This window comes from Aedes albopictus, chromosome 3 (assembly GCF_035046485.1).
Source record: "Aedes albopictus strain Foshan chromosome 3, AalbF5, whole genome shotgun sequence".
NCBI classification, from domain to species: domain Eukaryota; kingdom Metazoa; phylum Arthropoda; class Insecta; order Diptera; family Culicidae; genus Aedes; species Aedes albopictus.
Window position 1 is genome coordinate 365,164,223 of NC_085138.1, and position 25,360 is coordinate 365,189,582.

General features: G+C 41.7%; 1 protein-coding gene across 4 annotated transcripts in view; it reads left to right on the plus strand.

Moving 5' to 3' along the window:
• LOC109432242 (IQ motif and SEC7 domain-containing protein 1) overlaps positions 1-23,375 on the plus strand; it is a 417,362-nt gene extending 393,987 nt beyond the window's left edge. For 3 of the 4 annotated variants that reach the window (XM_062855491.1, XM_029875186.2, XM_029875188.2), the window contains 5 exons: positions 12,893-13,222; positions 16,124-17,214; positions 17,343-18,146; positions 20,606-21,022; positions 21,533-23,375. In XM_062855491.1, the coding sequence (XP_062711475.1) occupies positions 12,893-13,222; positions 16,124-17,214; positions 17,343-18,146; positions 20,606-21,022; positions 21,533-21,996 (3,106 nt within the window). In that variant the 3' untranslated portion in view covers positions 21,997-23,375. Of the gene's footprint in view, positions 1-7,152; positions 7,740-12,892; positions 13,223-16,123; positions 17,215-17,342; positions 18,147-20,605; positions 21,023-21,532 lie in introns of all 4 variants that reach the window. The other variant, XM_029875187.2, reaches the window with a different exon arrangement.
• Positions 23,376-25,360: the final 1,985 nt, after the last annotated feature.

Consider the following 25,360-nt stretch of genomic DNA (forward strand, 5'->3'; position numbering starts at 1 on the left):
CGAAAAGAGTTACTCAGAGTTTCTCAGAGTTGCTCTTGTTTGCACAGTGTCTTGCCCCTAGCAATGATTCTATGTAAAATAATATATAAAACACGCATTGAAAAGTTTAATGCTGAACTTTTTTTTTTACAACGAAAACTTTTTACACAGACAAACAGACGTAACACTCTGATAATTCCCATCGTACTTCGATTTAACGATCTTTTTCAAAATTTGATAGTTGGCCAACTACCCACCTGTGGCGCTCACATCATTTTTGTTCGAGTTTGACGTTTGCTCACTACCGCCACCTAGTTGATGGTCGGCCAAACATAGTCATTTTAGCATTGGGCGAATATGTTTCCGTGACTATGATTTGAATCGAGCAATGTTCGAAATGTTACGTCTGTTTGTCTGTGCTTTTTATCTCGACAAACTTTTTTCGAAAATGCATTGGAGCTCCCCTCCGACTATGCTGCTTCATCAGCTGGCAGCATCGGCAGCATGAGCAGCATAAAACAAATGTCAGATTGGATCAAAACAAACCACACCAACCGAGAGAGAGAATCTCACACACGTGTTGCTCCAACGTTAAATATATCATGCTTGCTGTCTCGCTTTTCAATCAAACGACGGTTCGATCGGCGATTCCAAAAACGACGGTTCTGATTCGTCGTGTTCAGTTAGCAAATCCACGTACAATAAAAACAAATTGAAAAAAAAGACTCCTGTTTCACCTTGAAGCAAATCATTTTTATTGAACACCCCTACAAATCCTGTTGAAAATGAACTTTTTTGAGATGAAGTTCATTCGATCTTGAGAATTTAGGAGTGCTTGTTAGCGCACGAAGCAATGCTGTTTTTTTAGTATTATGCGTTGCGCGAAAATTTTTGAGCGCGAGTGCCCGTATACCTCCGCCAGTACGGTAAATCGTGTTGGTGTTTTCGGCGCAGTATTCTTTGGCCCATTCGCGCACTTATTGTAAAAGACACCATAACGATTAAACGTACGAGCGGAGGTCTATTAGCGATTTTGCACCATTTTCGCTCTCTATTTTCTTGCAACGGATAATATTAGAAAACATAATCTTCTGTTATCGATTAGATAAAACAAAATAGAAACGAAAAATTAACTGTTTCACTGTCTGAGCGATTATTCGACATTTTTGAAATAAAAAGTTTGCAAACACCTACAGTACTGGAACCGAACTACTGCAGAAACGAAACCATTTGCCTGTCAAAAAAGACCACTTCTGATTGGTCGATTTGACAAAAGCAGCGTTGCAACCCGTTCCGTTCGTTTTCAAGAGGGCACTTTGTTGTTGAGACAGCAGTGTTGCTAGTAGTCCCTGTTTTTTAAACCGCATTTTGTTAACAGTTTATAACCATCAAAATTTATCATTTGTCTCGTTTCTGTTCCAAAATTGACATGGAAAAGTACAAAGCGATAAATATTGTGCGCGCAGTGAATTGTATCATCCTGAGCTTCATTTTCACTAGTTTCCGAAGAATCCAAAAATTTACCGTCACTGTATGTTTGAAGAGCGCCAAGCGCCAGCGGAGAAGATTATATTGCGAATCTTTTCTGAAATCCGCATACCGGCCAACAACTCGTGCGCCGACAGCCCATGCGCCGGGTTGTGCGCCATACAAAATGTAAATAAACAAGTGTCAAAATGGTTCGCGCCAAGAGCTCTATCTCTCTTAGGGTTCGGTTCCATTTTTTGCCTAAAGTATTGAACTTCCTTATGTCTGGAAATAATGTACAACAAAGATATTATTGACGGTAGCAACGCTTTTACTTCATTAAACCACTGATTAATAGTGATTTGGCTAGTGAAAAACTTTGTCGCATAGGCAATCGGCGCGCAAATTGTGCGCTGGTGTGCGGATTTGAGTTAATCGTCGCAAAGTGCCCAACACACATTATACCCTGGCGCGCAACCTAGAGGTCGAAGAGAAACTTGTCGAAATGCTAAAAATTCTCGAGAAGCTCAATAGTTTGATTTCAAATTAGCTCCTCAAAGCAGAATAGTTAAAGGAAAATTATCAACAAGTGTTGATTGATTTGCATATAAATATCATTGGCAACACTAAAGCAACATCCGTATGAACTCTAACAAAAATAACAGGAGGGCTTGTACCAGTGAGCTGTCACGTCCCGTCCCAGCTAATACTTATGACACACATGTGATACAAGAATCACTGTACAATTGCGCTTGAAATGAGTGCCATACTGAAAATTCTCTCAGTTCAAGTCAGTCTTGTTAAAATTTTCTTGACACTGCGTCCCGTTGTACACGAATCACACTCGTATCACATGTCTGTCCGATCATTAATTTGATAAAAACTAATTGTATAGAATTGTCTAATACTTATGACAGGGATGGGAACGCTCACTTGCAAAGAGTTACACTCACTCGGTATTTTCTCAGCTCAGAAGCGTGCAATCAAGAAACGATGTATGAACGACTTTTGCCTTGTGGTTTTGTCTAAAACTTTGCCGAACAGAGTAGGGGTCGCACACGAATCCCAAAGTCGTGACAGAGCTGTGAAAGCGACTCTCCACGAGGTGAGTGTAATTTACATTCGCCTCGTGGAGAGTTGCCTTCGCAGCTCCCTCACGACTTCGGTATGCGTGAGCGACCCCTACCCTATTCGGCAAACTTTTAGACAAAATCACAAGGCAAAAGTCGTCCATACATCATTTTTTGATTGCACGCTTCTGAGCTAAGAAAACTGCAAGTGAGTGTAACTCTTTGCAAGTGAGTGTTCCCATCCTTGACTTATGACACACATGTGATACAAGAATCACTGTACAATTGCGCTTGAAATGAGTGCCATACTGAAAATTCTCTCAGTTCAAGTCAGTCTTGTTAAAATTTTCTTGACACTGCGTCGCGTTGTACATGAATCACACTCGTATCACATGTCTGTCCGATCATCAATTTGATAAAAACTAATTGTATAGAATTGTCTAATACTTATGACACACATGTGATACAGTTATCACTGTACAATTGCGCTTGAAATAAGTGCCATACTGAAAATTCTCTCAGTTCAAGTCAGTCTTATTAAAATTTTCTTGACACTGCGTACCGTTGTACAGGAATCACACTCGTATCACATGTCTGTCCGGGGTATAAGAGGACCTAAGTTTATTTAACAGTTTTTACACAGGTTTGCCTTTTATCGAACTGGTCTGAAACTAAAACCTTTCATCACAGATATTTAGGCAAAAACGCCAAACAAAAGACAAGCAATCGAATAAACAAAAATGACGTCTGAACACGATGATTGGGGACGAGTGTTGCTTGTGATGTAAACAAAGAAGACACTACACGAGTAGACTAGCGGCGGTAGCCAGCAAAAAAAAAATAGAGCAATGCTTAAAAGATCATTAGTTTTCACGAAAGAGCAAACTCGAAAGAGCACAGCACTCAACGATGGAGGCCGTCCGTATATCTTGTTAAAGAAGAGACGACGCCCTTTTCTCTCTCGTGGCCACGACAAGATGTGTGTACTGTGCACAGTAGTGCAACCGTACTCCAAACAAGACGAACGACCAGACCAGACCAGAACAGAACCCGGAGCATAAAGAACGAATGTTTTAATTAAAATTTGATGATGTGCAATCCCTTTTGACGCCTACCAGTTCTCGGTCGGCGCGATGCGGTAGCGTAGCACCGAAACATGCCGGAGCTGAATTGAAATTGACATAATGAGAGTCAAATTAATACGAATCTCGGGAGTGTGCGCGCGTGAACTGATTTATACGAAGAAGTGTGGGGATTCAATCTCTACACGCTCCAATTAGTGCTCGTTGGGAATGATTAAGCCCCGCGCAGATCGTTGGCAGAGATTAAGATTTTACCGACGTTCTAAGGAAGCATATCTGGCGGGATGGCAGCGACGCGGAGTCGCTTCATAACAATCGGTACGATATGTGTGGAGCACATATCTTATCTCTCCCGCAAAACCCGCCAAACGTTGTCCTACTGCAAATGTAACTTTTGTGTACCGTGAACCGGTTGGCAAAACAAAATTGAACGCTGTTTGTGATCGATGACGTACCTTGGTGATAAGGGTTGCAAACTTACGCCTGTAATCTTCTTTTCGTTTGCGGATATCAAAGGATTTAGTGGAAGAATAGATCGTTCTCGTGACTTCCGCTGGTTAAAAAATATCATGAATTATCCTAATCGCTTACACGTTTCGTTCAAGTAATGTTTACCAACAATTTCTTAAAATTTATTTTCATGCAATTACTAGCATACGAATCTGCAAAAGAATCACAGCAAACTTACGACCTATCCAAATCCAAAGGTCAAACTTGTTAGAATCTCAAAATCGCCACAACAATGGCCGACTTTTGCATCAACTCACGATTTCACAAATCTCACTGAAACAAAACCACTAAACCAGCACCCTTGGTCTTCGTGTTTTAAGCTTTCCATAAGTGATCAAGAACAAAATAAAAGTAACACAGTTGTTTGAAGCTTGCTGCTTGAGACTTGTGCTTTTGAAGTTCTGGTTGACTCGGGATTGCAAGGCGTTTGTCCTTAAGACAACATTAGATAGTAATAAAAAGGCCATGATTTCGTAGAGAGTATATGATAAAATTTATGTAATGTAATGTAATAAAATTCCCAAGGTGGGCCAAAATACATGCCCCGGGCTAAAATACGGCCACTACTCTAGCTGTTGCAAACCAAAAGAAACTAAGAGTAGCGAATGTTATCCGAAAACTTGAATTTTATGTGATTAAATTTAACTGACTAAATTTTCGTATTTTACTCCTTTGTTTTGATAAATAGGAATAAATATTGAAAAACTGTAAAAAAAACTCATCTCATATCGATATGGACTTATCCACCGATGAACCAAATTCATCGCGGTCCGAGAATTTTGACACTAGAGCGGGGTCTGTTCCAATCAGAATCGTCCAATTCTGATTGGAACGGCCCCGCTCTAGTGTCAAAATTCTCGGACCGCGATGAATTCGGTTCATCGGTGGATAAGTCCATTGTATAAAAATTGTATTTTGAGCATCCCTAGTAATGAATTCATCCAAAAATTCCATACTAGGGATGTCCAAAATGCATCTCCTTTCGATTTTTTTTTTCAATTTTTAGATTTGATTAACAATATTTTTTTTTGCCGCGGGAGTTTCGAAAAAAAACGTTCTTTTTGAAACCATAGAAGCTTTTTTGTTTTATTTCTGCGTTTTGTATTCATTTGTTTTCATGCAACATAATGACGTTTGAATCATTTTTAGATTAAGCTATGTGTATACATTAGTGGATTCTAAATTATAAAAAAAATATTAGCCAACGGCAAAACACAGATTTGCAGTGCCATTGTTGAAGTCACCCAGGTAACCACTGAGCATTTAAATAAGCCGTACAGCAGACGGTATTAAGCATTTGAACTGCTTGCTGCCCTACATAAGCAGTTCGAATGCATAGCTATTTTGAATCAGCATAAGCTATGCTATTCAGAAGCTTTCGGTTGTTAATTAGCATTTCAACTGCTTGAGGTATTTTCGGTGGGAAGCACTCAGAATGCTTTTCAACTGCTCTACAAATGCCAAGAGCAAAGAGTGTGGGAGATATGTTATGCATTTGGTAGTACATGCTGCCTCTTTCTTACAGAATCTATGCCTTTGTTGACAAATTGGGCATCTGAGTTGCTTATTCGTTTTTTCCCTCATTTATCCAAAAGCTCCGAAGCAAACGTTGCTGCAGCTGGTTTGGATTGAGAACATTGCCATCGAGAAATTACCACACCTTATTTTGTCAGAAAACTCCGGCGGAGTATACAATAATTCGAAAGAGGGAATCAAATGTTACTGATGGAAGAGGAAATGAAAACGCTTTACACACTATGAAATGTCTCCTTGAAAACATGTTTCGGGTGTGAGAACAGAATCTGTTTTCCAGCCATTCTTTATATTGGGGATGAAATAAGCGCACGTCATCGGACCAACTGTAGCGTATCCTGGAGCGTGGGCAGCAGCTTGAGCAGAAAACATGATTGAATAATCACCGGACCGTGAGTTCAAGTCCCGATAACACCAAAAACAAGCAAAAAAGTACCACCTAAATCAGCTGGAGTGTGGAGGAAGCGGGATCGTCGAGAGAGTGAGAGGAACGCGCAAATCTATTTTTGTTTTGTTTTGCTCGACGAGGCGTTACGCTTATTTGACATTTTGATACGACGTTCCTGAAGGTGCTGCACTCAGGCAGCCCGTTATTTTGCCAAAACCTGCTGTTGGGTAGCACTATAGGCGTATATACGGCCAATTAGCATTAAATGCCTGGTCATAAGGGCAACTATAATGCTGCAGGAATGCTATTTTAAATGCTTACTGGTTACTTGGGCACTTTTGGATTCAGTCAAAAATTCCAAAAGAAAAATCAACAAAACTGCTAAAGATTCCTCTATTTATTGAATTAAGAACGATTGAACTCGATAAAAAATCACCGAAATCGTCTATCATTGCGAAAAAATAGTCTTGTTTACATGACGGCATATTGCCTCTTATCGTGCTTCGAAACGTGACAGGTGAGTCTGGCTGTGTCCCCATATAATCATATTTAGCAAAATTCCTCGCCGTTTATCGTTCGATGATAACGATCGTATCGCGGTGAGCGATATTCCCCATCATTCGTCGTCGCTGCAGTCTTGTTTGGCCTGTTGTTCAGGTCACGTACTCGGCTGCGTTTCTTCCCAGAAGAGCACCACCAATTCACAGATGTGACGGTTTGAAATCGTTTCGGATTACTTCTTCCGATGATCCACGGAAACAGAAAACAGGAATTCTTACAAGTTCAAGTTTGTTTCCAGTCCCACACTCTCAATCTGACGTCGGCAAGTGAGGACGCGTCAACCTTTCGGTGACGCGTAGCGCGCGCGTGCTGTAGCATTAAAAATCAAAAATATGTTCTCTGAGTGTTAAAGAATCAATTTCCTCGATGCGCCCTTCGTTTCCGAAATAACAATATTCATAGGAATTCTACGGCAAACATACTTCCATAAGTAGACCACTCTGATGCGGCAGCGGAAAGCGAAGAAGAACGAGGGCGCCTGATGCGATTGGGAGTAGCATAACGCTCCCTATATGAATGTTGACAAAACTCGAATTAATTCTCGTTTGGACGTCGTCGGAAGTGGTAGTAGCACCAAAACCAGTGATTGTGATCCCGCGTGGTACATTGTTATACGACAAGCCACAAACGGCACCAGCGACGGCGGCGGCATGGTGGTGGCATTATTATTATTCAGAGCCGGTAGCGAAACGAAAGTGCGAATTCCATACAACTGTAGCCAAAAATGTACAATAGCAACAATACCGCCGTAACCGTTGGTGATTCATATGGCGGCGGCGGCAGTGTCAGTGATGGGGCCACTGCCAACAATGGCGACTGTGACAATAATAATCAACCGGAATTCCAGTGTGACTGTGTGTGCTCGTGCTGTTGTCAGTGCTACGAAATCAAACCGCCAACGGAGATCGCACCCATGGCCTCGGCGACGGTGAACAATAACATTGCAAACGACAATACTCACAAAGTAAGCTCTCAGGATCTCGTTGTTCATCGGCGTCGACGGCGCCGGAAACGCCGTGCCAAATCCGGCAACTTTGAGCAACTGCTCAGCCTAAGTGAAAACCCTACCAAAGCATCTAGTCTACCAATCAGCGGATCCCGCCGAAATTCGGCCTACTGCATCTGTAAACTCGAGATCAAATTCGTATGGTAATTATTCACATTTTAGAGCATAAATTATGACACATTGAGTGACCATCGTTTTGGCGGCGGTTTCAAACGAATATTCAAATTTGCCACAGGGCCATCTATCACAAACTAACGCAGAAGTTTCTAAATATAGTACCATCTCGTGAGGTACGGTCTTGAGGTTTCCCCTAATAGTCACGGCATTTTCTTATTAATTTCGTCGTTTGAAAACGCGTATATAGGCACCTATACAGCACATATGAGTGCACTATTAATTTAGAGAGCGCTTGTGAGGTCAACGAATCGTAATTCTACTTGAACTCACTGCTGTGGTGCTCTTTGAAGACGAACAGTAGGTAGATAGGTACCTCGCGGTATCAGGTTTGGCGACATTATGTGGAAGATCACTAGACCAGAACATTTGTTATTTCCCTTCGGCTGTTTGTTACTAAGTATAAGTCTTATGGTGCTGAGTGGTCTGTCTTGAGCAATCTGTTCCACGGCAAGCGCTCCCTAATTGACGATGATTGTTCTTTGCGCTTTTGTCTGCGTCAGAGTTCAAGTGTCTTTCTGATACCATTTCATTGTCAATCAGAATTGAGTCGGAACCATTTTAGTTGAAGAATAATTTATTAAGCCGAAATCGACCTACACTAGTGGCATAAATTGTAACCACATCCTCTATTTATCACACCGAATGACTCCAAGCATCGTCTGTCTGTGTCTACAATCTAAATCAACCACTTAGCAAAACTCAAATAAAGCGAAAGATGTGGCTTTAATTAACTAAACACACTTTTCCAACCTCCATCAGCGGTGGCGGTTCGAAATGCCCCTCATCTAACTCATCCCACACTCAAACCTCGAACCATAGAAAATGCAGTGACTCGGTAGCCCTCTCACTCTATGGGAGTGAGCGTGAAAATCCGGAAAATCAAAACAAATCATCACGCTGACAGGCGGAAGAGTTGTCTTTGGTGAATCGTTCGTTCGTTCGTTCATAGTGCGACGCGAATGCACTTTTCCCATCCTTTTCGTCGCTGATGACTGTCCGGATGAGTTTTGTTTGTGCGGTACTCATCGGCTTCAGCAGAGAGACCTACATTCAAGTTGATGGTAGCGCGGTTCCTCTGCGCGTTGTAGTGGGTGGAGAAAGTTTTTCTCTGGTTTATCCATTTAACCGGATTACATAGAAATTTACATCGTTTGTCATGTTGAATTAAGTAATACATCCTGTTATGTGCTATTCGTCGGTTTTGTTACAACATTTGACATTTTTGATGATGATCCGTCAAATATTGTTTGCGAATCGTTAAATAGATCATTGATAACTAGTCTCAACTAACAATGATAACTGAATAACTGCTTATTCAGTCAAAATTGCTCAAATCAAACTTAAGAACGGTTTAGTCACCTATTATACAGCTATAATGTTTGTTGAAATTTGATCATTTCATTTAAACGTTTTTGAAAGTTTAATATCTGTTTATATGCAATCCACACCTAATGTTATCAAAGCATAATTTTTATCTTTTTAAAGTTAAAAGACAGTTTAATAATAATTGACAACTGTATTACTTTATGGCGTAACGACGCCACTGAAACAGATTGTGTGAACAACTCTAGATTGAGTTTAAATAAGGGCAAAAGTAACATGATCGATTTCTCTTCATTAATTCTCTCTCTTCTTGAATTAAAGTGACAAGACGTAAGTTTTATTGAACTTGTTTACGCTTAAATGAAGGATTGCATCGCAACCTAACGTTTAATGGCCAAAAAGTGCAACCATACTCGCATCTTGTCACTTTTATTAGAAGAAGAAGAAGAAGATAAATCGATCATGTTACTTTCGCCCTTATTTAAACTTAATCTAGAACTATTAGCTTTATTTGTCAATAATCACTTTTGCCTTTGTAGTGCTTTGTATATTAAAGAAAGTCAAAGAAATTTTCAAGAAAAAAAGTTCCTGGGCGACCGAGAATAGAAATATTTCGCATGTACGACCATCGTAGAAAAATTTGGCGACATGGGTATCCCTAGAAATGAACTTTTCTTCAAAAGGTTCATTTGTAGGGGTGTCTAGTTTGCGGTAGTTAGAGACGAGTGCACCGCCCGCTGGAAGTTCACTCGGGCAGCGAATTTTGACACCACAGCGGGGTCGACTCTCAACAACTTCTACCTAGCTAAATATTTGTTTAATTTATTGTAACTAGTTTTCGCGATGAAGTTGCAAATATATGAGCTTGTGCATTAACTATATGCATATGCATCACTTTAAATGGAAATTCTTGCATGAAATCAAAGAAAAAAAATATCAGCGCAATTTGGTGTTGCATCTCTGAGTAGAAGTTGTTGAGAGTCGACCCCGTTGTGCTGTCAAAAATTTTCAGGCTCAGTGAACTCAGTGTTCATCGGTGCACTCGTCTATAGGGCACTGCACTGTTTTGATTTTGTATGGGGCTTTGACGTTTCTTGGCCTTGTTGTTTACAAAATTTCTATAAGAGTGAAAGAGAAGGAAATAATTTCGTGCAGTGCCCTATATATATAGACGAGTGCACCGCCCGCTGAAAGTTCACTCGGGCAGCGAATTTTGGACACCACAGCGGGGTGGACTCTCAACAACTTCTACCCAGCTGAAAATTTGTTTAATTTATTGCATCTAGTTTTCGCGATGAAGTTGTAAAAATATGGGCTAGGGCAGTAACTACATACATAAGCATCAGTTTAAAAGGAAATTCATGTAAGAAATCGAAGAAAAAAATTATTAGCGCATTTTGGTGATGCATCTCTGAGTAGAAGTTGCTGAGAGTCGACCCCGCTGTGCTGTCAAAAAATTTCAGGCTCAGTGAATTCAATGTTCATCGGTGCACTCGTCTATATAGAGACGATAGAGACATGCAAAGACGACTTCTTTTGATTGTTGTTCTTCTTCTTCGCCAGACTTTGTTTTCATAATTTTGCTGGCGTGTTCGATAGGTACACGCTCCCGTCAGAATACCCATTTTTTCATTGCTATCTCTGTCGCTCTTCAAGAGGCTCCATTTAAAAATACCCATTTACAAGTTGGGCCGCCCAACTTGAAAATGGGTATTTTTAAATGGAGCCTTGTGAAGAGCGACAGAGATAGCAATGAAAAAATGGGTATTCTGACGGGAGCGTGTAGCCAATTTGATAGTTCGATAGGTAGATTTGGTTTCACTCTTTGCGGGACTGTGTTATAAACAGACTGTAGCGCTAGTGTTGCTCGTAGATCAAAAGTAGGAGAAAATGCGAAAATAAAAATATTTATTCTAGCATAAGGCTGACACAAATTTCGATTTTCTCTTATGTCACCGCCCCCTCGGAGAATTTTGGTCGGAATTCAACATTTTGAGGGGGGACACCAATAAATTATTCAAGAAATTTTAAATTTTTAAGGTGAAATTAGAGTTTCACAGAAAATTTCTTGACAAATCCGATGAGTTTATAGATTTTGCTGAATTGTTTAGGTATTTCTTCGTCAAATACATTTATTATTTGTTGTCCTCCCCCTTAGCGAGCCAACGAGTATTGTGACAAAAGAAAAAAATGAGATTTGTTCCGGCCTAACTATGTTTTCATTTTTTTACAAACTGCGAGTGCGGGATCATTTGGACAGGGGGTTTGAGCTTTTTGCGCTACTAACTTAGTTCTTGACGTGAGGTCTGATATTTATGTTCAAATTAATTTATACTTTTAGTGGTGATGCTGCTGAAGCAAAAAAAAACAAATTATTCTTTTCAACTACCAATGAATTCACACTTTACACTTGGATTGGTTCGATATATAATAATAGGTTTCCATGCAAGAATTTTCCATGTATCATAACAATTGGCTTCTTAAGCGGTGTTGAGATAATTCCATATTCAGAATCTGCATGCAAAACTGAACCGAAATTAAAATTTTCATGAATTTTGGTGCCCGGGAACCTATTTAAAAATCAGTTTGAAGTTTGTATGGGAGCGATTTGTCGAATCACCCCTCGTCGCATTTTGTACTGGGCGGAGCTGTCAAGCAGTTGACCAGCTGTCAAAAGGTGATTTCGAAAAATCTCTTCGAAAGCGATTTTAGGTACCAAAATGAAGTTCTAAAAATCTGAAAAAAATCATGGTGGTTCAGAAAAAGGTGCTCTTTCATATAAAATCAAAAAATCGACACATTTTTCTTAATTTAAAAACCCAATTGGCTTCTTTATCGGTATTGAGATAATCCCATATTCTGAATCTACACGCAAAAATGAGCCGAAATCCAAATGTTCATGAATTTTGGTGCCCGGGAACTTATTTAAAAATCAATTTGAAGTTTATAGTGGTAATCACGTTCAAAGGTATGCGTGCCTTTTTTGTAGATGTAGTTGTGAAACTGTGAGGAAAACATTTGCACTCCTACCCCGGATGTTAGTTTTATCAATATTTACTCGTTTTACCCAATTTGATTGGGTAATATTTGCATATACAATCTGAATAGCCTTTGAATCGGCGTGCACTTTTGTGTGAGGAAAAATTCGTGCTAGTGTTCGTGTGTTGAAATGTCACTTATCTCTATATGGGAGCGATTTGTCGAATCACCCCTCGTCGCATTTTGTACTGGGCGGAGCTGTCAAACAGTTGCCCAGCTGTCAAAAGGTGATGTGAGAAAATCTCTTTGAAATTCATTTTAGGTATCAAAATAAGGTTCTAAAAATCTGAAAAAATCATAGTGGGTTAGAAATAGGTGCTCTATCGTATAAAACTAAAAAAAATGGGTATTCAACACGACCATGGTGATGGGTTCGTTCCCCGGTCGATTCAGAAACCTTTCGTACAGGAAATTTCCTTGACTTCCTTGGGCATAGACTATCTTTCTGCCTGCTACACGATATACACATGCAAAATGGTCATTGGCAGAGCAGAGGAAGTTCTCAGTTAATAACTGTGGAAGTGCTCATAGAACACTATAAGCTGAGCAGCAGTCTTCGTCCCAGCGGGGACGTTACGCCAGTATGAAGGAGATATTTTACTGAGCAGTCTTGATTTAAATATCATTTAAAAATGTATGCATTCGGTTAAAGTCGTCAACCTTCAAATCTTCTAAAAACATGCTTATTTTAACCCATAATTAACAAAACTATTCTAACATACGTTTTTCGACTTTTCTCTCCCCCGCCGCTCTACAGGTATGAACTGTCGCAGGATCTGTTGGACAAGCAGATCGAACTGTTGGAGCGCAAGTACGGTGGCGTTAAGGCACGCAACGCGGCCCTCACCATCCAGCGGGCGTTCCGGCACTACACCATGGTGAAGAAGTTCGCCTCGATCACGGCCATGGCCAAGGCGGAGAAACGCATGAGCCGACGGGTGCAGCATCAGCACCAGCAGCAACAGCAGGCGGAACTGGAAATGATGCAGCAGCAGCAGCATCAGTTGCACCAGAGCCATCTGGGTGAGGATGGGCAGCAGCAGTACGAGGATGGCAGTCTGGTCGGAGGGCAGCGCGTTTGTGCCACGTGAGTATTGATTTGGATTTCTAATGTAAGCTTGTTTGAAATGATTGACAGGGTGTTTTACATTGCGGTTATCAGAGGATTTTCGATTATTTAGACATTATTTGGAATCGCTTTGCATTTTTCGATCCATAACAGCGCTGGGCTACGTGCCTTCAGCCATCTTATAAGGTCAGGCCTTTGGGGTTGCCAACAGAAATCATTCAGATTTTATATAAATCATCTGCGCGGGCGAGTGCGCGGGCTTTGCCCTTTTTCAAAATGTTTTGTAAAAAAAATTGATCAAACAATAAGAATCATCTGCGAATTTTGTTCAAAAATTATGGCTCTATGGAAATGTAAACTCGCCCCATATAAAAAATGTCAAATTTTGATTAGTTTTGATTTTATTTGTGGCCAACAAAAGTAATATACAAAATGAGCATCTCTATTATTGAATGAACAGAGTTCACAGAGATGAGTGCAACGTGAGTAGCGAATTTACTTGATCTGCAAACTCGAGTGCAAACTTGGACACTAAAGACACTATATGCAAAGACACGAAATGTTCCAATTGGAATTCCAAATTTGCTGTCAATGCCATTCCAATCGAGCAGGAGACCTGTCAAACGCGCTTTGAAAGCATTGCTCGACAGCATCATCGTCATGACGCGACAATCATCATAAACAGCAACAATCATCAGATTTCGTGTCTTTAGCATACAGTGTCTTTATTGGACACCACAGAGGGGTCACAGTTGAAAATTAAATTTTGTTTAAATTATTTCAACTTGTTTTCTCGATGGCATGCGAGATTATGGCGAGTGCATTATTGAGTATTTTACAGCTTATTAGACTATTGTGCAAATATTTTTTGCACAGTGATTATTTGCACACCTCACTGAACACCTACGCTTTCTCACGGTTACCCCGACAACAACTTTTTTTTCTCATTGTTATTATTTTGGAAGAGAATTTGATTGGCATCGTATCAACACAGTTTCGTGAAATGCTGACCAAATCTCTTGTTTTCTGGCATAAGCGTGAATTAAAGTACATAAATCTAAAGCTATGGATAGTATCTGATGGACCAGCGATGAACCTAGAGATTCCAGAAACAATCTGGTGATTAATGGAGTCGGAAGCAATCTGAGTGTATAAGTGAGGCGGTTGTGATACGGAGGATAACGTGTACTGCATGTTGCACTTCTTGAACCGCCGGCCACAGTCAGAAAGATGGAAAATCTACGATAAAGGTGGGGAATCATTCAGTCCATGCGGACAAAGGCACGACAGGGATGAATCAGGGACTCCATGTTTACAAGATGACTCGCGCAGCTAGGAGGGACAACCCAGGTAGAAACCGACGTTTGTGATGGCCGGCGAGAAACTGAGAGCCCCCCAAATCAGACAGTTTTTTGATGACGTTTAAAGTTTTTTTTTTTCAAATTGTCTCCAAAGCACTTTCACATACCCGCCTTGCATCGACCAGTCCCACATATGTTGTTCCTCCCAAAATCCCAGTCTCCACCCTGACGTGTCCCTTAATATTCGACTCTGAACGACTCCTTACCCCAATCACGAACCTAGCAGCTCCCCAACTGCAATCCACCCCGCTGCGACCGTAGGCCATAAAAGCACAACATACAGCACACTATCCATTATTGCATCTCACAACCCGGTCTAGAGCCTGCGCAGCCGATCTACTAATACCCTTAACATATTTTGTGGTCGAACCGTAAATAGTAGATTGCGGAACACGAAGTCTGCCCGAAGAAAACTAGCTCGTTGAAGATGCTAGATATTTTGTGAGTTCGTCTCACTTGTTTTGGTAAAATGTCAAACATTTTGATGCATACGCCTACTAATATTAGTGAGTGTGCAAATTGTATCTCACTAAAGCAAAACTGCACTAGAGTCTAGAAATTCATGAAACCGTCAATAAATGTATGCATATTATGCATTATTTTAAATGAAAAGTTCAAGGAAAAGTTATGTAAAAATAAACAACGCATTTAAGCAGATAATTGTATTGCCCTTTACCGGCTATGCCAGTCGGCTGGTATGTCTGAAATAGACGAAAAAGCTCAAACTTTTTCAAAGACACAGTGTGTGTTTAATTGACAAATTGAGAGACAATAATTGTTTTATTTTTTGAAAAAAAAAACCAATTGTTTTGGTGGGATTTAAGGCTTATTACGGGGCGTCGTCAGAATCATCAATCATTGCTCTTGAACTTTGAAGATTTAAATCTCGAGATCAACAACATAAAATAGGCTGGAAAATTGATCGTTTGTAAGCTTATACTTATGACACACATGTGATACAAGAATCATTGTAAATTTGCGCTTGAAATGAGTGCTACACTGATAATTCTCTCCATTCAAGTCAGTCTTGTTAAAATTTTCTTGACAATGAGTACCGTTGTACGTGTATCACACTCGTATCACATGTCTGTCCGGGGTATTACATATGAAGAGCAATCGACTTAGTTTTGAGTTAGATTAGTCCACTAGAACTAGACATTTGAATCGTCAAAGTTTCGAGGGTAATAATGATGAAAGAAACAGAAGATAGCAAAATTAACATGGTATCCCGTATCACCTTAATGGTTATTCACCGCTGAGTTGCTGGTGTTGACAGGTGAGTGAACCCAAAATTCATCGGCACACTCGCGGTTTTGGATCTCATGAACCCATCAGGTAAATCACGGAGGTAGAAATGCTCTAATCTGTCAAAATTGATGTCATAACAAAGGCGGTTTCCATTAATTCCGTACCATTTCTTGTTTGTTTCGTCCGATTTACATAGTTTGCAAAATTTATTGTTATATATATTACTTATGTTAAACTTATTTCGGTAACTCATCATGTTTGTCTAGTGAGATAAAACAACTAATCAATTTTTGTCCTTTCCCATCACCAGGATCTCAGCCACCCCGCCGGGAACGTTGCACCACCGGATGACGCCCGCCCGGTCGATGTCACTTCGCGAGCGCCGCCTCGACAGCAGTCCAATTCCCCGCAGCCAGTCCGGTAACGCTTCGCCAGCCCCACCTGCCAACAGTTGTTCCTGGTCGCAAAGTCCGATGCCAGTGGCTGTGGCCACCGGATCGCCCCAGCAGTACTCGCATCCGCATGTAAATATCCTGCACCAGCAGCAGCAGCAACAGCACTACTACAGTACCGGAGGAATTCCGTCGTCCTCGCCTCACCAACAACAGCAGCTGCAACAGTACCAAAGTCAATACGGATCACAGGATCTGAACGTGAGCGGCGGAAGTTCCGTACTGGATTCGACCATCTCGTCGATGAATCTATCCTGGAACAGCGGATCCGGGGCGGCCATCGTTGCCACAGCCGGTGGCGCCGTACACCAAAGTCCCTACACGCCCCACTATACGGCCGCGCAGATCTACATGCGCCCCCGCGGAATTGGCATCGGAAGCTCCGGGGGCAGTTCCGGATCCACCGGTAGCTGCAACAGTGCCAGTCGCAAAGTGCCACCGGAAGTACCAAAGAGAACGTCTAGTATCACCTCCCAGCACACGCCCAACCGCTCCCTGAGGCCGAATGGTCTCTGTAAAACGGCCGAAAATGGTTCACTCAGCTCGGTGCAATCTTCCGGCAGCGATTCGTCGGCATCGGCCGAACGGATACAGGGCGTTGGAGACCTGGGCTCGGACCGGTCCAGTTCGCCCCAGTGGAAACGGAAAGGACCGGGAAGCAACAGTGGAAGCGCCACCGGTATCATCATACCCGCTCAAAGTCCGGACCACATGATGGGACCGACGGCCGGTGTGGGAGTGGGTGGAGCCCAGAGCGGAAGCAGTGCCAACGTCACCATCAGCAGCATGGAGAACGAGTGTCTCAGCTCCCATACCAGCGCCGCGCAGTATTCCATGGAGCAGCACGATCATATTGTGCAAACGCCCACCAGCTACAAGGTGTCGGAGACGATTCGGAAGCGGCAGTACCGGGTGGGACTGAATCTGTTCAACAAGAAGCCCGAACGAGGTAAGTGTTTGGAGATTCTCGACTGGAAGTGATATTCTGGTTTTCTCAGAACCAAGACTCTTCGACTTCCCTAATCCCTCAATTGAATTCGAACATTATTTCTAACACTTCATTCTCCCGTCCAACAGGTATCACCTACCTCATCCGGAAGGGCTTCCTGGAGAACACGCCGCAAGGCGTGGCCCGGTTTCTCATCTCGCGCAAGGGCCTCTCCCGGCAGATGATTGGCGAATACCTTGGAAATCTGCAAAACCAATTCAACATGGCGGTGCTGGACTGCTTTGCCGGCGAGCTGGATCTCTCCGGAATGCAGGTGGACGTGGCCCTCCGTAAGTTCCAGGGCTACTTCCGGATGCCGGGCGAGGCGCAGAAGATCGAACGGTTGATGGAGGTCTTCTCGGCGCGGTACTGCCTGTGCAATGCGGACATTGTGGCGCGACTGCGCTCCAACGATACCGTGTTCGTGCTGGCCTTTGCCATCATCATGCTCAACACGGATCTGCACACGCCGAACCTGAAGCCGGAACGGCGGATGCGGTGCGATGACTTCATCAAAAATCTGCGCGGAATCGACGACTGTCACGACATCGACCGGGACATGCTGACCGGCATCTACGAGCGGGTGAAGGCCAACGAATTCAAACCGGGCTCGGACCACGTGACGCAGGTCATGAAGGTTCAGGCGACCATTGTGGGCAAGAAACCGAACCTGGCGCTGCCCCATCGGCGGTTGGTGTGCTATTGTCGGCTGTACGAAATTCCCGACATCAACAAGAAGGAACGCCCCGGGGTGCACCAGCGGGAGGTGTTCCTGTTCAACGATCTGCTAGTGATTACCAAGATCTTCAGCAAGAAGAAGAGCTCGGTTACGTATACCTTCCGGAATAGTTATCCGCTGTGCGGGATGGTGGTTACGCTGCTGGATGTGCCGAGTAAGTTTTTTGAAACATTTGATGTCAAGATTTTTGTCCGTTTTTATTTGCTTTATGAGCGTTAGCGATACTCGATCGAAATATCTGCTTGTTTTTCAAGGGATTCTGATGGGAATCTGTGGAGATTTTCTGAGAAATTATAGATCGGGAATTTACGAAGGAACTATTAGAAGAATTTCCGGAGGAACTCATAGAAGAATTCTTGCAAGAATTCTTAGAGGAGATCCTGGAGGTACTTCTAGAAGAATTCCCGGGGGAACTGCTGAAGGAGTTTTTAGAGGAACTACTAGGAGTATTCCCGGGGTAACTTCTAGAGGAACTCTTAAACGAACTCACGGAGGAACTTCTGGAGAAATTCTTGAAAGAACTCCTTTAGAAATTGTTGGAGTAAGTACTCTTTGGGTACACCACAAATCCCAGTGGAGCTAGGTATGAAACTGTTAAAGGTAAATAATGGTGAAGGAAATTTTTGAATGTTTGTTCCTAAACTGGAGAGGCACTGAGCTGGTTACGAAATCAGTCAGTGCTGGCGGATTGGAACGAAAGCCACGCCTGTCTCATTATTTTTCGTTTCCAACAGAAATTCCTTGAGCAACTTCTTAGAGCAGTTCATTGAGGAATGTCTGGAAGAAATCCTAGAAAAATTCCCAAAGGTACTTCTAACAGAATTTCGGGAGGAACTCTTTGGAGAAATACCCGGAGGAACTCTTAGAGGAATTCCCGGAAGAATTTTAGAGGAAGTCCCGGAGGAACTCTAGAGTGATTTGTGGAGGAACTCCTAGAGGGATTCCTCGAGGAACTCCCAGAAGAATTTCTAGAGAATTGCCTTAGGAACTCCTAGTGTCACTCTGGGCTACATAGGTATCCAAAGCATGAAAAATGGTTCGTATTGTGTTTATCCCAAGCGCTGATAAAAGGGGTAGAACAACTCCAAAAGCCTTCAGATCGACAATGCTTTACAAAGTTCTATTGAAGAAAATGGAACTAAGAGATACCTCTTAGTACATTTTTATTTGCATATTGCGGATTTTTAGAAAAAATTCCACCCTGCGGTAGCCACCGAGTTATACCGCAGCTGTCAAAGTCCTACCGCAGGCTTGAAAATCATCCTATCATCGTAACTGAAGGCCAAATCAAAGCATGCTTGCTAGGTGAATTGAACTGAAAACCAACAACAAACAATGATCATCGGCATCGTATCCAAGGCTATCCAAGGCATCGCTAGGGTAGATCGATGATACTTCAGTGAAAATCAGTAGTCTGACAGCTGCGGTAGCTTTTTGTTCTACCGTAAAACGGAAAGTTTTCTCTAAATTAGCAATATTCATCTGCTTTATCGACAATAACAGGATTTCTGCTGATCTGGGCAGTGTTGGCAATACTCACTTGCGAAAAGTTATGCTCACTTGCTTCTATCTCAGTCCAGAAGCATGCTATCAAAAAATCATTTTTGAAGGACTTTTAGATTGTAGTTTAATCTAAAAGTTTGCTGAATAAAGTAAAGGTTGCAAACGCATACTAAAACCGTGAGGGAGCTTTGAGCACAAGATGAGTATGAATTACACGAATTTTACTTACCTCGAACTCAAAACTCTCTCACAACTTTTGTATGCGTCTGCGATCTTTACTTTATTAGGCAAACTTTTAGATTAAACTACTGTTATATTCTGGAGTTTGGGGTGGCCGTGACACATTGTCGTGTATTTAAACTCCCAGGAGTAAACAAGAACACATTAAAACGTAGACTTTATTTACACTTAAAATACTACATTATAAAGACGCGACACGTTTACAGCACGGCGGTTACAAAACTTCTAATTCTAATTGACTGCTTTGTGCATCAACCGAAAGGCAGACTCGTTGCCTTCGGTGAGCGAGCAGTATAGGGAGAGACTGCTGATCTGCTCAGTGGTTCCCAACAACTACAATCTAAAAGCTCTTCAAATGTCATGTTTTGATAGCATGCTTCTGGACTGAGATAGAAGCAAGTGAGTATCACTCTTGCAAGTGAGTATTCTCAACACTGGATCTGGGTATGCACAATTATCTGGTAGTTAGATCTATGAAGGCTTGTCATCAAGGCGGTGTATCATCGCCCTTACTGAGGCTTTTGGTAGTAGATAAACTCCTTAAAAAGCTAGCAGATAAAGGTTCTTAGATCACTGGATATGCTTTCGGAGATACAACTGGGGTTATGTACTGTTGTAATTCGGCCTTAAGGGAATGGAAAACGCTAGTTTTTGATTATTCTCGACGTTTCGGTCCGTTTGGGACCTTTTTCAAGGGTTCAATGTTTAAGGTTAAAACAGTTTTGCTAAACTTATATTATTATGACTTGGTTTTAGTCTGAGCTAGAGAGACCATCGTGACGCGCACAAACTGTTCTTTCTTCAGCGGTCTGCAATTCGGATTCTATCTTCACGATGTTCCACTAATTTCCACTTTTTTACCCTCCGCAGACTACCCCTACTGTATCCGGTTATCACAGAAGGTCGACAACAAAGTGCTGGTCACGTTCAACGCCCGCAACGAGCACGACCGGTGCAAGTTCGCCGAGGACCTCCGCGAGTCCATCAGCGAGATGGACGAAATGGAAACCCTCCGCATCGAAGCCGAACTGGAACGGCAGAAGTCGGCCCGAGGTCAGCGTGGCGGCGGCAGCAACAGCGAAAACCGGGACTCGGGCGTGGCCGACGTGGAGGTTTGCGCTGGCCAGTACCACCATCTGCACCATCATCAAGGTAGTGGTTCGATTGGCGGCGTCGGAGGCGGCGGCGGCGTTTCACCTAGCGAATGCGGAATTGCACACACACATAGCGATGCACAGTTGAAGCGAAGCGCTCTTAGCAATTCACTCTTAGATATGCACGAACAATGTAAGTCATTCTAGTGGTTTTTCTCTCTCTTCATCAGTGTTGGTTTCTTTGGTTTGGCTCGGAAAATCACGGAGAGGCAAGCTTCGTTTTTTTGTTATATTTATAGGTAATATTATTTCAATTTGTTATACGGCTTGTTCTTGGCTGGGATCCGAGGGAAGGATTTGGAAGTCCGAAAAAGGACACAATCTCTTCCATCGGGTTCAGATTTTTCGTGCTTGATTCGAAACCATGTGATAGATAGTTGTTTAAATAAATGCGAATGTTATACTCACTGATTTTTGTTTCTATTCTTTCTGTTTCGTCTCATATCGCAAATCACAAAATGGGCGAATCCATCAAATCATCATCTTGCACCCACCGACTGATTCAACAATAATCGACCAATGGCATCGTGCGACTTAACAACCATCATCCATCTCGAAAACCATCCACGAACGCACCCACACTCACACACAATGCCCTGCCACAATAAACTTTTGTTTGACGGGTGATCCGTATTGTTTGTAGTTGGAAATGAGAAGCCCCAGCGGCGTGGTAGTGTTGGCTCGCTAGATAGTGGAATGTCAATCTCATTTCAATCCACCTCCGCAAGCACGGGCTCACGTAGTGACATTAAGGTGCGAATGCTGCCTCATAGCAACACATCCGGCCAGATCATAATGCATGCCGGCCAGCATGCGACCGCCCTGATGGGTGCCATCTACCATCAGCAAATCGTGCAACAGCACGTGCCGCCAGCAGCAGCAGTACCACCACCGACGCAGCCCATCAACGGTCAATTGCCGCAGTCGCAGCAGGTGTTAGCGGCAACGCAGCCAAATCAACTGACAGCGGCATCGGCGCAGCCAATGACGCGACGGGAGCGGAAGCTTTCCCGCTCCGAGGACAGTGCCACAATGGCTGCAGCCAACGGAAATGCCTCCGGGCCGGCTGCCGCAGGTCCCACTTATGGACGCTCAACGGAAGTTTAAGCTTCTCGGAATACAAATATCTGTAATTTGTAAATATATTGTGCATCAATCGCCTAGAAACACAAACCAAATCTGTTTCCTAGAGTTTTAGTAGATGTTTTTTCTTGTTCGCGCAAACCACCAAGCTACCAATAACGGTGCGAAAGAGATTCGCATTTCTCTTGTCTCGAACAATAGCCAACCAATTCACACAAACATACAACAGATTCAAAGCAAACATATAGATGTATTGATCCAAACCAATATCGACAAATTCCATAAGCAATAGCAATACGATAAGAACGCAGCCAAAATTTGTTTTTCTAACTCCTTTCCCATAGGTGTGTTGAAACTTCTTCTCTCGGACAGAAAACTATACCAAACTTCAGGAATTGTGCATGTAAATAGTTAGGATCGATGTTCCCATTGTCCAGCTCACCCGTCGCTCCCCCTTCAAGACTTAACCTTTAAACGTAGTAGGCTAATGTAATTATGCGCCGTTTGAGGATTGATAAAAAAAGCAAACAGTAATCTAATTGTGAGAACATATGAAACAATATACAAAACAAGCGTCTCAAACCCAAAAACAAAACAATAATATATATTAACTTAATTTAACAAAATATCGAGGAAACACCGGCGATGCGCGCCAATCTTGAGCGTGTGACAGTAACACGGCGTGGGAATTCAACTCGAAGCGATGTCGGTGGATTTATTTTTGTATTATATTAACCCTAATAAACGGAACAAAACAAAACATGCGTTTACCAATTAATTACAAACAAACAGAAACCCCATGTATATCATTCTCTATTGTGTAAGCCTTTGAACACCCTACTAAATATTCGTCAGTAGACAGACACGTGTGCAGAAGCAAGGAGCGACAAGTTTGAGAACGAACACCGAATGTCGTTACAGAAACAATAGACCCCGTATGCGTCGGACTTATCTTTTTCTGAAAAAATGCTTTCTATGAATTTCTGTGAGTAATTCATTTTACATTATGCTATTTGGCATAACGCCGAATTTCATCATTGGAAAATCATCAATTGTTTTTCTTCTTTCCTTTCTGACGGTCATGAAGGTGGAAAATTACTATATTTGAAGGCACAGGGCAACATTAGGTGTTTTTGTTTGTTTCCCAGAATCGCCCTATTTGTAACGACTCTTGTATCATCCAAGTAAGTGTAAGATGTAGGCTAGCGTCAAAATGTGAACACAGGAAAAGTTATGGGCGAGAAACGAACGAAACCACGTGGAGGGTATACAAAAAATGAAAAATATAAATAATCTAGTCCCGTTCGATAAACGTAGTAACTTTGATTATTGAGAAAACAATAAAATAATTGAGACAAAACAAAAAAAAACTGTGGGAATTAATTGTAATCGTAATTACAAAATGAATTATAATACAAACAAACCACATTCGATAATATTTTGTGTAGAATGAATTACTGAAATACACAATAGTTCTGAAACTACGAAAAAAGAGTTACAAATTAAACCAATACAAAGTTAAAATTCACCCTTTGTCACACATCCCTCCCATGTCAACACTATGGTAATTAAAAAGGCAAAACAAAACGTTACAAGGCTCGATGGATTCAGTAACCTTTATCTACACACACACTCACATTAATCGCGTAAAGCTAAGGAAAAGGTAAACAGGACAAACACTCAACAACCACATCAACCATCCGGCATATGATTCCCATGAAAACCAATTTAACAAGAGGAACAATAAATATTCGAAAAATGCGATCACCGTGTGTTTTCATTGATCGGGAGATATCACAGTTGGTTCACATCTCAAAGCGTAATTTTCGGTGACTTTCATCTAACCCGGAAAATCTGTTTGCTTCAACTCCTCCTCCAGGTGGTGGTAGTTGGTATCTATCCTTGTATCTATCTATAAAAATGCAGTGGCATACGTGGGACCGCGCATAACTTGCGAACGGAAGGTCCGATTTTGATCGTCTTAGTTTTGTTCTGTTAGTTTTTACCCAAGGAAGGTTTATGAGGCAAAAAACATAGAAAAATTAAGAGTTTTTAAAAATCGATCTTACATAAAAGACAGGGGACTTGGTCTTGGATAGAAACTTGAAATATATAAAAAAGGAAGTAGGCAAGACAAAGTTTGCCGGGTAGCTAGTATGATATAAATTCAATCACCTACAGCTCATTTTAGAAGCTGAACCTGAGAATATGATATATGAAAAACTTGTGCGGCTAGACCAGTTCTGCAAGAAAGTCACGGAAAACCCGGTATTTTTCGAATATTTCAGGTAAATATCACGGACTACCTTTGAAAAATGCGAAATGATATTCACCGTGAATATCATTGGTATTTTTCGAAGGTAGTCTGTGACATTTACCTTAAATATTAGAAAAATAGTGATTTTTCCGTGACTTTCTTGCAGAAATGGTCTAGTCGCACAAGTTTTTCATATACAGTGGCGTTTCGGTTTTATCACTAGTCGTTTTAATCACTACTCGCCTAAATTCACGGTTTTCTGTTCGATTATATCACGATTTTTATTTCGTTTTTATCACACTTGTTTTAAAACATTCCGAAATCAATATAAAATAAATACTGCATTGTCCAGTCCACCAAAACAGATAAAAAATATAAACTACGACGTATATATTTTGCAGCGCAACGATTTTCGATAAAAAATTTACATTTCGTTTAACGTAAAATTTACGTTTCGTTGAATTCACGGTTTCGTTTATATCACGGTAAATTTTTTTTTTTACCGTGATAAAACCGAAAAACCACTGTACCATATTCTCAGGTTTAGCTTCTAAAATGAGCTGTAGGTGATTGAATTCAGATATGACGAAATGAATTGTTCAGCACTGGTCTGGAGTAAAACTAAACGGGCTATTTTCTATGTTATTTATATATAGCAGTGTGGCAGCGAGGACATCATCGGGACCCACGTCGGGACCAGTGGATACGGAGATCGGGAGTTCGATTCCAAGTAGCGGCAAGTACTTTCATTATTCAATTTTAAAAGTGATAATTCCAGTTCCACATGTATTGCGTCACGGTATCCATATCCTAATTATATTTAATCGTTTGATTTGGGGATGCCGTATAACTATTATTTAACAACTGCGAAAAGGCTGAAAAAGCGCCTTCTCAAGATGTTATTCAATTAATGGTTAAAGAGCCGAGAAAAGAGCTATGACTTCATGGCATAGAAGCTGCTCGCACAGTATATACACATGTGGATTAAGTTCGCCAGATTCATTGGTATAGGGCTTGCATAGAAGCTTCCGTCCATATGTACAACACAGTAACTCAGCATCAAGCTGTATTGAGGACGCTTTGTTGACGTTTACATTCACAATAAATGTTAGTTGGGCGTTGTGCAGTACT